The 15,952-nt window shown below is 53.4% G+C and overlaps 1 protein-coding gene across 5 annotated transcripts in view; it reads right to left on the bottom strand.

Moving 5' to 3' along the window:
* GLP1R (glucagon like peptide 1 receptor) overlaps positions 1–14,518 on the bottom strand; it is a 47,677-nt gene extending 33,159 nt beyond the window's left edge. For all 5 annotated transcript variants that reach the window (XR_010322044.1, XR_010322045.1, XM_064285496.1 and 2 more), the window contains exons 1-3: positions 14,426–14,518; positions 5,972–6,068; positions 3,586–3,693 (exon numbers count right to left, since the gene is read on the bottom strand). Coding sequence is in view for 3 of the 5 variants with exons in the window: in XM_064285496.1 (XP_064141566.1) it covers positions 3,586–3,693; positions 5,972–6,068; positions 14,426–14,503 (283 nt within the window). In the remaining 2 variants the exon portion in view is untranslated. The remainder of the gene's footprint in view (positions 1–3,585; positions 3,694–5,971; positions 6,069–14,425) is intronic.
* Positions 14,519–15,952: the final 1,434 nt, after the last annotated feature.

Here is a 15,952-nt window from a genome sequence, read left to right as displayed (position 1 = left end):
TGTCTGTCCTTTCAGGCCCAATCCAATATCACCTCTCCCTGGAAACCTTCCTGATGCCACACCCCAGGCAGAAGAGGTGACTCTGTCCTCCCTCCACCACAGACCTGGGAAGTCATTATGGTTCCCATTTTACAGATGAGGAAACTGAGGCCCAGGGAGGTGAAGTGAGCTGCCCAAGTTTCCACAGCTGGTTGCAGGTAGAACCGGACTTAGCATTTCATGACCTACCACTTCTCAAAGACTGCCTGGGCTGCTGACCCATTCATTACTACGGTGGGGGGTGCCCCTCCTCCCCAAAACACACACACATACACATGGACACACACAGACACCCCCCTAACATCATCTTGGCATCCCTAGTGCCTGTCACAAACCCAGCATGGGGGCCAGTAAATGTTTTTAATTTAATTCTTTTTCTAATCTCTTACTCCTCTGCCTTGCTCTGCATCCCAGGAGGCTGACTCCTGTGGACAACATCATATGGGCTCCCTACCCTCTACTGGGTTTGGCCAACAGGAAGCACCAACAGGAGATAGGAGGGTGGGAGGAGAGAGAGGCTGGGGTATTTCTCCCCTGCTCCCTCCCTGTCTTGGTCCTGAGCTTCTGGCAGTGGCTTTGCCCCTCTGTGGTCACAGTCTTGCTGGGTGGCCTCTCGGTCATGGTTCCAGGCCTCATGGGGGCCCCTGAAACCCCGTTCCTGCCCCTTGCTTCTCAGGTCTGGGGATGGTAGGGCTTTCCACTGTTGGAGTCCCTGGGTGCTTTACATTTCAGGCCCCTTAACCCTGTTCAGACTCTGTAAGTGGCCCCTCCATTAATTTCCCTTCAAAATCCCAGCTGAGTGTGTTTTCTGCCGGGGCCCCACCTGATAAAACCCCCTTCTTTCTGCCCCTCCCCGACACACACTATGAAGTTTCTCCACAGGCTACTCCCTTGACTAGACCAAGAAAACTGCGAAACTGCCCCCGCCTGCTCCCACTTGCCCTGGGTGTGGGTCAGGGAAGCCCCAGGTCCAGCCTCTGCCAAGGGGAGTGGCCAAGACAGGCCAGAGATAGTAATTATGCCGCTGGAGCTCGTGGTGGGCGTCTCTGCGGGTCCCTAACTCAGACAGAGGGGAGAAGGAGGCAGTATCGGTGATTCTGAGCGTCAAAAAGGGAGTAAATTAGCCTGGTGAGCAAGGCAGGGGGTAGGGAGAGTAGGGGGGGCAGAGGCTGGCAGGGGGCCTGTGCAGGGGCTGTTATCTTCACAGAGAAAGCAATAAAATCATGTTCGCTCATAAACGGGCACCACCAAGACCTATTTCCTGCTCAAATAAAATTAAAGGTGATGGATGGAGCCGCAAGCGGCAGGCAGAGCTGGGGGCGGCTTCATGCTGAGTGATGGGCCCTGTCCTGTGCCTGGCTCCCTGGGGTCTAAAAAAAAGGGTCTAGAGGCCTGGAAAAGGCTGGCCAACCACTGGTCCCAAACCTTCAGGAGCCACAGAAAGTGTGCGTGGGGGACGGGGGGAGAGCGGGGGAGCTGAGGAGGGATATGGTGGGAGAAAAATCACAGCTACCGTTTCTTGAGGAATTACAATCCACCCAATACCCCTGTCACCCAGCTCTGTATCCCATCTCCCAGATGAACAAACTGAGGCTCAGAGAGGTCTGGGAAGCTAACCCGAGCTCACACAATCAGTCAGGCTGTCTGCAAGCAGAACCATCAGACTGCAGAGCTCATGTTTTTCCATCTAGGAAGAGGGCAGACAACTAATTGTCCTGCCTAGCCAGCAGGACATTCACCTGTCTCCAATGCCCAGACACACACATACACACATACACACATACAAGGAAGCCTGGTGTAGCGATTAAACACACCAACTCTGAGCCAGACTCCTGGATTGATTCCTGGGTCTGCTATTTACTAGCTGTACGAGCCTGGAAAAGTCACTGAGCAACTCTGGGCCTTAGTTTCCTCATCTGTAAAATGGGAGGACAGTAAAAGTGCTGACCTCATGGGTTGTCGTGAGGATAAGTATCCATATGTAAAGCACTTATAGCAGGCCCTAGTATGGAAGGACTGTGTGAAGGGCTACTGATAGACTGTGAGTTATGAAGGTGCCTGCCCTCTTTCCAGGTCAGGGCTTTCCCTATGCACCTTCTGGTGTGAGGTAGGTATTCTGTGAGGGCAGCTAAGGGGGAGAGTCTCCTTAGGAGTCTTGCCTGGGCTGCTTGTGACCTCAGTCCCTCGTGCTGAGGGGAGGCTCATTGAGGCTCATATCAGGCCCTGCCGGGTGCCCTGATGTTCTACTAAAGGTCTGCCTTCTCCAGGAAGATCCCTCACTCTCCGTGGTATGACCTCATCCTCACACTTGCTTCTGGGCCAGCTTCTGCTTGGTCTCAGGCCCCTTCAAAGCACAGTGGTTAAGAACACAAGCTGGTTCTAATCTTGGCTCTGCCATTTACCATATCACCTGTAGCAAGTGACTTAAACCTTCCAGGGCCTCAGTTTCCTCATCTGTACAGTGGGCATAACCACAGGGCAATTATCAAGATGGCATCCCTGTGCAGTGCAAATGGTTAATGTGCTTGGTTGCTCACTAAAAGGTTGGAGGTTCAAGTCCACCCAGAGGTACTTCAGAAGAAAGTCCTGGGGATCTAATTCTGAAAAATCCGCCCTTGAAAACCCTACGGAGCACAGGTCTACTCTGACACATACGAGATCGTCATGAGTCAGAGCTGACATGATAGCTACTAGTTTTTTTGGTGTTTAGATGTTTGGTCCTGCTTTTAGGATAGAAATTGGCACAAAAGAGGTGCTCAATAAATATTAGCTATTATTTTTATGTCTTCTCCCTTTATTGAGACAGTGAGCTCCTTAAGGCGGGGGTGCTTGTCTCCTATTAGCCAACACGGTGTCTGGCTGGGGCCAGGGTCAGCATGGAAGTCTGGGATAGATGTGTAGGAGTGTTGGGGGGAGCACATTAACCACCCCTCCAGTCAGGGATTCCCCTGAAGCTTCTGTAGGTCTTTGTACCCCATGGACCTTCCCACCTACCCAGTCACACCATCCCATTGTAGTCTCCCCCGGAGGCAGAGTGAGTTGGGGAAGGCCTCAGGGGCAACCCCACCAATGCCCTGATCAATGCTCCCATCTGGGTTTGATCAGTGAATCCCTGAAAAGTCAGGGGGTGGCTCGGTGCCCCTACCAGGTAGAAGGTAGCTACATACATATAAATACCTGCACATGCATACATCTGAGCAATGACACCTGTGTCCCCCTCCCTAAAGATCTGTCCCCACGGGGCCCCTTTCCCTGACTACTGGAGAGAGGAGTTACATTTCTCTCCTAACAAAGCCCTCATACTATGCCTCTCCCCTGGCATACACACACCTGTCATCACAGGCCTCAGGTAGCCCAGGCTACACCTCTGGCCAGCTGGATGTCCCTCACCACCTGCCCTCCCCCCAGGAAAGGCAGGCAGACCACCCACTGGGAAGCTTAAAGACATTATGGGGTGGGGAGGGCTATATCTCAGTGAAAGGAGGCAGCCCCCAGCCCCAGCCTCTGGGAAACAGGGGAAGGGTGAAGTGTGGTGGTGGGACTCACCACTGCTGGCCCAGGGCAGGTACCAGGGGCAGCTGACGTTCACAAAGGAGCCCGGTGTCCCATCTGGCCAGCAGGCATAGTCATCAAAGCTCCGGTTGCAGAACAAGCCTAGGTGCAGGGGGAACAGTCTCTGAGTCCCTGCCTGGCCAGCTGTGCCCCACACCCCGCCCTCTCCACTATAGAGGTTGCCAGCTGGCAGGGCAAAAACCTGCACTGGCTCACCTCTGCTGAGCAAGACCTATATGACAAGCATTTTCCCAGCCCAGCTGGAGCCTTGCAGCTTTTCAGCCCTGGGACCTTGAGAAAGTTACTTAACATCTCCGAGTCTGTTTCCTCATCTATAAAATGGAGATAATCCCACCCCACAGGGCATTGTGGGGATAAATACTGCACGGTATGCAGATAGCTGATGTCACAGATTGAATTGTGTCCCCCCTAAAATATGTGTCAACTTGATTAGGCCATGATTCCCAGTATTGTGTGGTTGTCCTCCATTTTGTGACTGTAATTTTATGTTGAGAGGATTAGGGTGGGATTGTAACACCACCCTTACTCAGGTCACCTCCCTGATCCAAGGTAAAGGGAGTTTCCCTGGGGTGTGGCCTGTACCACCTTTTATCCCTTAGGAGATAAAAGGAAAGAGAAGCAAGCAGAAAGTTGGGGAACTCATACCACCAAGAAAGCAGCACTGGGAGCAGAGCGCACCCTTTGGACCTGGGGTCCCTGCACCTGAGAAGCTCCATGTGCAGGGGAAGATTGAGGACAAAGACCTTCCTCTAGAGCTGACAGAGAGAGAAAGCCTCCCCCTAGAGCTGACACTCTGAATTTGGACTTGTAACCTACTGGACTGTGAGAAAATAAATTTTTCTTAGTTAAAGCCGTCTACTTGTGGTATTTCTGTTATGGCTGCACTAGATGGCTGTGACACCTAAGCACAGTGAATACTCAATAAATGATCCCTATAGGCCTATTTTTAAATGACACTTCACAGATGAGGGTGGCTCACCAGGCTGAAATAACCTTCCTAAGGGTATGGTGTTATAGTTGCAGAGTCAGGATTTGAACCCAGGGCCTGTCTGGCTCCAATCCTGTGCCCTTTAAAACACTCCACAAAATCCCCATAACATTTACTCATGTTGCTGTTGTTATCAGGTGCTGTCAAGTCGGTTCCGACTCATAGCGACCCTATGCATAACAGAACGAAATGTTGCCCAGTTCTGCGCCATCCTCACTATCATTGCCATGTTTCAGCTGATTGTTGCAGCCACTGTGTCAATCCATCTTGTTGAAGGTCTTCCTCTTTTTTGCTGACCCTCCACTTTACCAGCATTACGTCCTTCTCCAGGGATTGGTCCCTCCTGATAACACGTCCAAAGTAAATAATCTTTGCTTCTAAGGAGAATTCTGGTTGTCCTTCTTCCAAGACAGATACCAGTCCATGGTATATTCAGTATTCTTCACCCACATCATAATTCAATGCATTTCAGTCTTCTTTATTCACTATCCAGCTTTCGCATGCTTATGAGACAATTGCAAACAGCATGGTTTGGATCAGGCGCACCTTAGTCCTCAGGTGGCCTCGGTTGCACATTTATTCCTACAAATATGTTTATTGGGCCTCTAGCTCACGCACAGGGGGCAATGATGGTCCAGTGGTAGAATTCTCACCTTCCATGAAGGAGACTAGGGTTTGATTCCCAGCTAACGGACCTCACGAGCAGCAACCAACTGTCTGCCAGTTAGGGCTTGTGTGTTGCTGAGATTCTGAACAGGTTTCAGCAAAATTTCCAGACTAAGATGGACTAGGAAGAAGGGTCTGGTGACCTACTTCCAAAAATCAGCCAGCGAAAATCCTGTGCATCACCATGGTCCAATCAGCAATCAAGCACAGAGACGGCTCAGAACCAGGCAGCGCTTTGTTTTGTCGAGCATGGGGTTGCCATGAGTCAGGCGGCCGGCTTCACAGCAGCTAAGAACAACAGCTCATGCGCAGGCTGGGAGCTGCTGAGGACACAAAATGGAAAGACCAGTTCCCCGCTCTTCAAGGGGTCAAGCTAGAGCTGGGGGTGAGGGAATAAGACAGCAGTCCCAGAGCTGACTACAGGGCAAATGGGTGAGAGACAAAAAAAACAGTGGCGATTCCTCGGGGAAGATTTTCTGGAGGAGGTAGCCCCAGATAAGCTAGACTTTGAAGAACTTGCGATTTCATACTAGTTGGAAATGGGGCAGGAAGGACTCCAGGTGTGGGAAGAGCTTGGACAGAGGGCAGGTTTTCAGAAAGGTATAGCATCCTAGAGAGACAAATGGCACCCAGCAATGGATTCTCCAAAGCCCCCAGGGATTGGTTGGGTGAGGGAGCACTGAGTGAGGGCCCACCTGGACTCACCTGTAGCTGGGGATGGAGCCTCATTCAGGAAGCGCTGGCACTGGCGTCGGTATTCTCGCCATTTCTGCACAGTCTCCGAGAGGGATACAGTGGCACCCTGGGGGAAGCCAGAAATGGGGGCCCCATGGGTCCAGCCAGCCCATCCCCTACCCTCTGCCCTCCCTCACACTTGGTTTCTTTATTATCAGGAACCCTAAGAACCCCCAACCCTACCAGGCACCAGCCATCTCTGAAAGAAAGTAGAGAATAAGCCACCTCCACAAAGGGGCCCCACCCATTGCCCATGGCCCTGGAGTTGATTCTGACTCATAGCAACCCTACAGGACAGAGTAGAACTGCCCCATAGGGTTTCCAAGGAGCCACTGATGGATTCGAACTGCCAGCCTTTTGGTTAGCAGCCTGAGATCTTAACTACTGCGTCACAAAGGGGCTTCAGGAGGATGTTTTTACATCTTTATCTTTTCTAGAGGCAGGCACAGAGCTAACCAAACCCATTACTGTTGTCATTTCTGACTCATAGCAGCCCTATAGAACAGATCCTATAGAACTGCGCCATAGGGTTTCCAAGGCTGTAATCTTTACAGAAGCAGACTGCCACGTCTTTCTCCCCCAGAGTGGCTAGTGGGTTTGAACCTCCGACCTTTCAGTTAGCAGCCAAGCACTTAACCACTGTGCCACCAGGGCTACTTAGTAGGTAGCCAGTCAATGTCTATTGAACTGATGCTTTCGGGGGGTGGGTGAGTGGAGGGGCAGGGAAGAGGAGAGGAGGATGTGTGTCTTGTCCCTGGTCTCATCTGATTTCACCAAGGGAGAGAAGGCTTCCTGGGTGTTGGGGTGGGGGGCGGGCCAGGGCTTCCCTATTGCCACAGGCTCCTTTGTCCATCACCCAGTCAGCCCACCTGGGAGGTTCTTGCACTTTTAAGCACTATAGAAGGGGACATGCAGGCCCAGAGCGGGAGAGGGATTCGTACAAGGTCACACAGCACCTCAGGGAGTAGAGGTAAGGCTAGGACCCCAAGTCCCCCAGGATCAGTGAATGGGATGGGATGTTTTGAACTTGGGGGGTGTGGGGTGGGGTGGGATTCAAAGCTACAGAGCCTGGAATGGCCTCCATTAGCATCCCTCCTGAAAAATGCAATCATGTTATGACCGCCAATGTCCTCTGACACCAAAACGGATCAAATGCTCAGCCCCCTTTCAACCAGGAGGAGGAGGAGTCCTGAGGACATGGGCAAAGGGGTCAGAAAAGTTCCTGAACATCGAGGGCAGACCTGCAATGACAGAGTCCCCATATCTGTGGGTAGGGGGATGTGAGCCTCAAGTTTCAGATATAACAGAATTTTTAGGACACAGAGCCAAACAGGCCCACTCGAGAATTTTCCCTCACGAACGTTCTTGTGCGTCTTCTTTAGATATGCCTTGGGGCTGTGGTTTTCAAAATTAATTAATTGATTAATTTTTGAACAACTTTAAAGGTTGTAAATATTTCTCATTTGGAGGCTGCAGATGCTGAGATGACTACAGGTATCTCTTGCATATAATTGAGAGCCTTAACCGAAAAGTTGGAAGTTTGAGCCCACCCAGTGGCCCCCCAGGAGAAAGACCTGGCAATCTGTTCCCATAAAGATTCCAGCCTAGAAATCCCCATGGGGCAGTTCTACTGTTTCACATGGTGTCTCTATGAGTCGGAATCACCTGACAGCACCCAAGAACAACAACATGGAATTTACAACAAAATTTCACTTTTTAAAATCATAAAAATGTACATATATGCTGAAAGTAAAATAACTTTTTGGAAGCACATACTGTTGGCTCTTGTGGTGCCCTGAGAACCAGCTGTATCTGGTTTCCTGGGATTTCCTTCCCTGGGGTCTCAGCTGAGTGGTGACTTATAAGGCACTCTCTTGCCCCCTTCTCCCCTCTAAAGACACTGGGTAGGATTTCTCATGTGCTCATCCCTAGCTGCACTAGAAGCACCAGAGAGGGCGCCAAGTTTGTGTCTATCTCAGCAATATCCTTGGAGTAAGTGTGCTGAGGCCGAAGATGGGGCTGCCCTGAAGGACAGTACTCTTTTGAGGGCAAATGTCAAGTGTATTGTTCTAAACAAACAAACAAAATCAAACAAGGAGTAAAACACAACAGCAACAAAAGCAGTGTCATAGTTTTAGTCACAACTGAGAGGGCATCACAGTTTCCACAAGAGCCAGTCCCGGTCAGTCAGCATCGCTCCCTCTCCCTCTTTTCCATCTTCCTTCTTGGTCCTGGTAAAGGTCTCCTCCTCTGGGCCCCTGAATGCTGCAGCTGCTGTTGCGGGAGGGCCAAGAAATGGGGAGAACTCCCCTTGATCTCAGTTTCTTACAGAAAAAAGCAGGCAGGAAGCAAGGTCACTGGTGGGAACTAGGGCAGAAGGTGTGTCTGGGGTAGGGAGTGGCCAAAGAAGCCAATGGGAATTGGAAGTCTCCAGCTGGTGGTGAGGTAACGAGAGGCTAAGGGCAGCACCATGAAGGCCAATCTGGCCACTCACACCCGAGGGAGCCTCAACACAGAGGCAGCCTGTCACCCTGCTCTGAGCAGCTCTGTGGACATGAAATCATTCTCATACTGGGGCTCCCTGAGGGCAGGGCTGTGTCTCCCCCTCAGACTGGAGCTCCCTGAGGGCAGAGCTGTATCTCCCCCTCAGACTGGGGATCCTGACGGCAGGGCTGTGTCTTCTCCCTGCACAGCTCAGGGTTGCCGAATACTGTTCACTGATCTCCCCTTAGCTCCCAGCCCCAGCACAAACTACTGTCCCATGTGGTGTTTACGGAAGTCATAACAGTGCCAGTAGTGGGGTGGTCGGGAATACTAAGATGAATGACAAAGCCCTGGGGGAGGGGGTCAAACACTTTGCAGGACAAGCGACATACAGAGAAGGTGGTGGGTGGAAGTGCTCAGGAAGTGGAGGGGCGGGGCTCAGTGCAGACTCCAGAGGCCTAGGGGACTCTGGGGACAAAAAGATGCGGCTGGGGTGGAGTGGGCAGTGGGAGCTGGGGGAGAGAGGTAAGCCTAGCAAGGAGGGAGGTGGGCCTTTCAGGAGGGGATACAGCTGGGGTCAAAGTGCCGAGGTGAAAACATCTCTGCCCTGGTGCACATAAGGAAACCATGGAGTATTCGGAGGATTTTTCTGGGGCAGGAAGAGAATGGCAGGAAAGCCCCCGAACAGATTTGAGGCCTTGATCTGCGACAAGGCTGGGTAAGTGAGGCTGGGGGCTGCCCAAAGGGCCAATAGGTCCAGAAGACCCAGTAACACAGTGGGTAAACAGCTCTAACTTAGGGTTCAGATCCAGCCTGGTTCTGACTCCTTCAAGTATTAGGTTTGTGACCTTGTACAAGAGTTTCAAGTTCTTCTGGTCTTAGCTTACGTACCTGCAAAATGGGGATAACAGACCCTACCTCTGCCCCCACAACACATACACACATGACTGTTGTGAAGATAAAATGAAAATATTTAGAACAGTCCTTGACACATGGAAAATGCTCAGTCAGTGGCAGTCGGTCTCACTATTTCTGCTGATTAGCGGGGAGGAGAGGGTAGGACAGGGTGAGCTGGCTTCCTGCGGAGTCCTAGCCCCACTCCTTCCTTACTTCAAAGACCAACACACTCCCAGGAGGAGGAAAATAATATATTTTCATGCCCAAGGACCAGTCATTCTTCTCAATTAGTGATATCTTCCAGCAGCAGCTCAGCCAATGGTGGGAAAGGGAAGAGGCTCTGGATCCCTGCCCTTGGGCAGGGAATGGTGAGGAGGGGCAAAGCCCACCCCCACTTCATCTTCCCATAAGCACACCTTGGGTGGTGGGAGGACACAATGGCAGACGCCACCTGCCCTTTACAGGGCAGGAGAGCTGGCGGTGGACACAAGGGGTGGGAGGCCTGAAGGGCCAGGGCTGGGGCAGGTTGAATAGGGACTTGCCATACTTCATGGGATCTCTCTGAGGGGGATAAAGGCAAATAGGGACAATGCCTGGATTGGGGGCAACGATAAGGAGGTGTGTTTCTCAGATTCAGGAGTTTGGGAAGGAAGCAGGAAGTGGGAAAGAGGAAGCCAGGAAGAAGTGGTGTGGTCTTCAGAAGAGAGCACTGGACAGAGAGTCACAAGTCCTTGGTTTAAATCCCAGCTCTGTCTGTTAATGCATGACTGATGAGACACACTTTATCTTTGGAAGCCTCAGTTTCCTCTTCTGTAAAATGGGTGTATCATGCATTTCAAAGGGTTACCGCACAGATCCAACAAGATAAAATAAGTGGAAACTCCCCAAAACTATCAAGCCCTGAACCAGTAGGCTGCGTTAGAAGGATTAAGAGCAGAAGGAGACGGACATAAATGGAGTGGGAGCTCTCTGAGGAGGTGGGCTTTCCAACACCCTGGGAAGGCACTCCTTCCCTAAAGACTGGATGCTAACCAGAAAAAATTCTCTTATCGTTTTATATCTCAGTGTGAATAAGAGCACTGGATTCTTTGCTTTTTCAGGAAACGTTTTGGCTGAGGGGAATAAAGAAAGAGATCTCTGGGCCACTGAAGTGGGAGAAATGGGGGAGGGCCTCTCAGAAGGAGCAAGACAGCCCCAAAGACAAACTTCCATGTCCTCCCAATTTGGCCTAGGCTTTCAGATTCCCCAGATCTCCTCCTAAGACCCCTGGCCTCCTTCCACTCTGCCACGTCCCAGAGCCCAAACCAGGCCTTCCATTACTGCTAGGCCCCATGCCCTGGGGAGCAGGGATGGGGGGTTGGGGGGTGGGGAGGGGAGCTACCAGGCTCCTGTCTCTGACCCATTGCTTTTTCTTAAGGGCCTTAGCTACCTGAGCACAAGGGCTGCACACACATTCTCACATGCATAAGAACCCTCACATGGACACACCATCACACACATGATCGCACAAGCTGTCAAGCACATTCTGAGATGCTGAGACACTGACACAGAGTCTCTCTCACACACAAACACACAGACTGTCAGGCACACACCACAGGCTGAGATATTGTCCCCAACACACACACACAGAAACTCCTTGACTGACATACTCAACCCACAGTCAGCACATGTATGCAGAGAAACAGCCCCACAGACACTCTGTCACAAGCATACCATGTCTGTGACATATGCTGGCAGACACCCATTCATATACCATGATGTCACATACACACACATAGGAGCCGTCCCCTACACAGTGTCACACACAGGGTCACAAACATGTATGCTCTCAGACACACAGTTACATGCTGAGGTGTTGTTCTGTACACAGGAACTCTCACACGGGCCGACTGTCACACACAGGGTCATGTACAACTACACAGAGAAACAGGGTCTCATACAGCCCACACCCCTCTCTTCTAGGTCTGTCTTCTCTCTTTCTATTCTTCTCAGTCTCTCTGTCTCTCTCACACACACAATCTGCCCAGGGGTAGGCTACAGCTAAAGAAGGGCTTGTTCTTCCTCAGTGCAAGGCCTTCAAGGACAGGAAGTGGTTTCTTGGTTGACCCTGCCCTGGCCCCCATCCTGGGTCCATGTCCGGGAGGGAGCCCAGTTCAGAACAAAGTCCACACTAACCATTGCACAGCCTGGGCTCCATCCACCACACACTAGCATGCAGAAGCATGGGACCTCTGACAGCCCACTGCACATCCTATTTCTGCAGCCCTGAAGAACATTTCCAGGTTTCTGAGGACAAATCTGGGCAGAGAGGGTGGAGCACTGAGGGGCTGCGCAAGTTGGGAGGCACTCAAGTGACTAAAGGTGCCGTTTCACAGTGCCAGCATTTCAGTCTTCTCCACAACTCTCTGTGACAGAGCTTGTGATCCCTATTTACAGATGAGGAAACTGAGGCTAAGGGTGGTCAAGTGTCCCACCTAAGATTACCAGCTAATAGCAGAGCTGATACATGAGCCCAACTGTGACTGGTTCTAACTTGAGTGTCAGAGGTTTGCCTGTCTCCTCCGTAGGTCCACTTCCTCACAGGGGTGTTGGGGAGGTAGGAAACAGGGTGGGGAAGTAGCTCTTCTCAGCCACAATGGAGTGGCTGAGGTCACACTCTTTAGAGGCCATCTTCCTGCCCCCAGGGAAGCTGCTTCCAGTCTTGCCAGACCTCACAGTGAGCAGCTCACTCTCAGTCCCTCCTAATCCACCTGAATATAAGGGTATTATGCCAAGACCCTAGCCCTGCACCCCTTTCTCCTCCTGCTCCTAAATTGCTGCACCACCTTGTATAAGGAACCCTTTTTCTGAGACTTTGTCCTCCCATCAGTGATGTGGAAGGAGTAACCCTAGTCCTGCCGGCTTCATGGACAAAAAATAAAATGTAAAAGTCACTACTTTTTAAAAAACCTTATATGCATGCATGAGGTTTTGTAATAATTACTGCTGCCAAACCTCAAACGTGCCTGCTGCTCAGGTCTCTCGCGGTGGCCAGAAATGCTCATTGCCTCCCAACATGCGCAGCCCCTCAATGCTCCGCCCTCTCTGCCCAGATACTGTCCCCGCGTGCCCTCCTCTGTCACCCTAGTCCTTCCTGTTATGCCCTGATATTCTAAGCTTCTGCCCTAAGCCCAGGGCTGAGGAATGAGGGGGGTCAGAAGAAAGGAGAGGCTCAAGGAGCCTGAAACCTCTGGAAAAAAGGACTTTGGGAAGAACTGACAGGCTGCTTGCAGAATGCTTCCTCTTCCCTTAATCCAAACCAGATCTGCAGACTTGGCCTGCAGCAGTATGGGACCAGGAAGCAGGGCACCCCCCCCCGCCCCCGCACCCCCAACCCCTTCCTGTCCCAACCTATAAAACAAAACAAAAAGGAGGTAAAGGTGAGAAAGAATGTGGTAATGGCTCTGCAGTCCTGGCCCCCAAAAAATCCCAACCACACAAGCTTCCAGTGGAAAGCCAAGGTTGGAAGGTGGGGAGAGAAGGTGCCAGGGGAGGGAGGGTGTCTGCTGGGACTAGGATGGGGGAAAAGATGGGAGAGAATGAGTCTGCACAAGAATTTGGGGGACTGAAAGTGTGTTGGCACCCTGGCTGAGAGGGACATCTGTCCACATGTGCATTTTTGGCCAGGGGTAGAGTCCGCCTTCATCAAGACCAAGGCAATGGCCCACCATCCTGCCTCCCATCTGTTCTGGGACAAATTTCAAGGCCTATTACAGGTCCACTTCCCAAAGATCTCAATTCTTCAGGTCTGGGGGAGGCAGGAAGGAGCCCTGGTGGTGCAGTGGTAAAAGTGCTTAGCTGCAAACCAAAAGGTTGGTGGTTTGAACCCATCAGCAGCTCCCCAGAAGAAAGATGTGGCAGTCTGCTTCCGTAAAGATTTACAGCCTTAGAAACCCTGTGGGGCAGTTATACTTGGTCCTATAGGGTCATTGTGCATCAGAATTGACTTCACCGCAATGGGTAACAGGGGGAGGCACGAGGAGGTGACGGAAGGAGACAGTTCCTTGCAACGGAATAGGCCACCCAAGCCTGTACCTCCCCTCTGCTCCAGCATCTCACAGCATCTTTGGACAAGCTCCCTCCCCAGACACAGGCTGACCCTGTGCTGCCTCTAGTCCAGGAGTCTAGAAAGGCAGGAGAAGGGGTGCACCTGTGGCCTGCTCTCTGATGGCATGGCAATGAGGCCAAGGTGCCTGTGAGCCCCCAGTATGTCCTCCAGTGTGTGCTGCCAACTAGGGAAAGTGGGGGGCCCGCCAGGTGTGTGACAAGAGCCTGGATGCTTCTGGAAGAGTGCAGAGCCTCCTGCGTGTTTGCTGCAGGGGTGGGGGGGGGGCGGTGATGACGAGATGCAAGTCCCATCTGGGAGGTCACAGGGAAGGACAACAAGCTGCCACCGTAAGGTCCCCGGGGCTATGAGTCAAAGGCTGTGCTGGGGGGCTGGTGAAGGGGACCAGTGCACTGTCTCTACCCACGCGCCCTCTCTACTGCCCAGAGCTTTCTCTGAGTCTCTGACCGCAGGGCAGGGGTGGGGGTGGGAGGCACTGCGGAGGAGGCCCAGGGCATACAGTAGGGGCGTCTCAGGTGCAGGGGTCCAGCGCTGGGCTGTGCCAGAGCCGCCGGCACCGGTTTAAGAAGAGGAAGGCGGAGTTGGGAAAGTGGTTTGGGGAGGACGAAGACCTGCCACAGAAGTCAGCGCCGGCGACCGCGGGGCAGCTGGTGCCTGAGAGGGGGGCCCGGGAGGCGAGGAGTGGGCGCCTCACCCGGGCTGGGGGAGTCGTCCTCGGTCCAAGCCCCTCACCTCGGCCTCTCAGTCCACGTATCCGACTCTCCAGCCCCTTCCCACCACCCCCACCCCCCACCTACCCACCCCAGAGGCTTTTGGCTCCCTCCGCCTGCGGTCACGGAGTTTCGCTCAAGTCCTGGCCGCCCCTGCCAGGACACTGCGCCTGCAGCCCGCAGCGCCACCTCCCTCTCCCCTGTCCCCCCAGGGTCCGCAGGGCTCACCTGGGGGCGGGGGCCGGCCCTGCCCACCGCCCCGAGCAGCAGGAGTGCGAGGCGGAGCGGGCCGGGGGTGCCGGCCATGGCGGGGCGCTCAGGACTGGGCCATCGGTGCCACCTGCGGAACCGCGCGCGGCGACTGATCCCGTGCGGGCGGGCGGTGGGAGCAGGGGGAGGAGCCGGCTCGGGGCCGCCCCGCCCGCGGGAGGGGCCGGGCGGGGTCTCCCGGCTGCCTCCCGCCCCGCCCGGCCTGGCCCCTTGGCCACCCCCGCCGCTCTCCAAGGCCGGTCCCGGGCCAGCAAGGTGTCCCGGCACTGCGCTCCGGACGTGCGCCACTCGGGTTTATAAAGCGCTGGAGCCGGGCCGCCAGCTCTGAGCGCGGGCGGTGCGCTTCGCCGGGTTTCGGCCACAAGGCTAGCCCGTACCCGCATCCGCACCCGCACCGGCCCCCCCCCGGACCTCCTCCCAGTCTGCCCTAACCTCAGGGTATCTCAGAGGAGCAGATGGGACTTGTCCAAGGTCACACAACCCGTTGGACCCCTCTAGGAAAGTTATTTCCAGAGCTTCGTGTGACGAATGACCCACCCAGTGGGGTTACCTTCGTCTCAACGATGCGCCCCCCACCCCCCCGCTTCTCCCAGGCTCTGTCACAGCCAAGGAGGAAAGATAGGGAGGCAACAACAAATGGATCAATGGAGCCTGGAGGTGGGGAGGGTCGAGAACTTCCCCTTCAACTGGGAACTTTCGGAATTGCAGGAGGAGGATGAAGGAGGCCTTTCTCTAAGCCTCTCCCACATCCCACCCCTTGCAGCTCCCACGCACCCAGCTCTGAACCACCAGACTCTTACAGCCCTTGTGTCTTATAACTGCGTCTTCTAACCTGAGTGGCTGTTCTCTGTGCCTCCTGTGTCTTTGTCTCCCTGCTTTATGGGGGCTTTGCATTTTACCCGCCTTCCTTTCTACACCCACCCTCACAGTGCAGGACAGAGTAGGTGCTCGGGCCACTCTCAAGTTCTTCTTATCGCTGGGCTTATTGGGAGGGAGTTCTAAGAAGGCACTGAGTTTGCTAATGCCCTTGAAAAGTGGAGGTGGTAAAAGGGGATCCCCCCTGCAAAGAACACAGTTCCAATAGGGTAGCAGGCGCACTCTGCCCCGGACCTGCCATGGGTATGTCTGGAACAGTCCCAGGGAAAGGGAGTCTATGAGAGTAGCTGCCCCTCAGGGAGAAAACAGAACATCTCAAAGCCCTGAGGGAGGCTGGACCTGTTTGAGACCAGTGAGGGAGACAGCCAATGAGAGAAGCCACAGGCTTCCTTTTTGTGAGAAGGATCCTTCACCTCTCCAGGGAGCTCCACCTCCATTGCCTGGGTGTCATGTATTCCCTCCCCTACCCAGAAGTCAGTGTGACAGTCACCTTCAGTGTACCACTTGGAATGAGGTTGTTCAGCTTCGACTGACAAAACCAAACCAAACCAAACACCCAAATGTGTAACCAAGTGCTCTCCTATAAAGCAAGCCCAGAGACTCAGCCTA

The sequence above is a fragment of the Loxodonta africana genome, chromosome 1, assembly GCF_030014295.1.
Source record: "Loxodonta africana isolate mLoxAfr1 chromosome 1, mLoxAfr1.hap2, whole genome shotgun sequence".
NCBI classification, from domain to species: Eukaryota; Metazoa; Chordata; class Mammalia; order Proboscidea; family Elephantidae; genus Loxodonta; species Loxodonta africana.
Note: the sequence above shows the minus strand (reverse complement) of the source record. Positions and strands in the feature narration are given on the sequence as shown.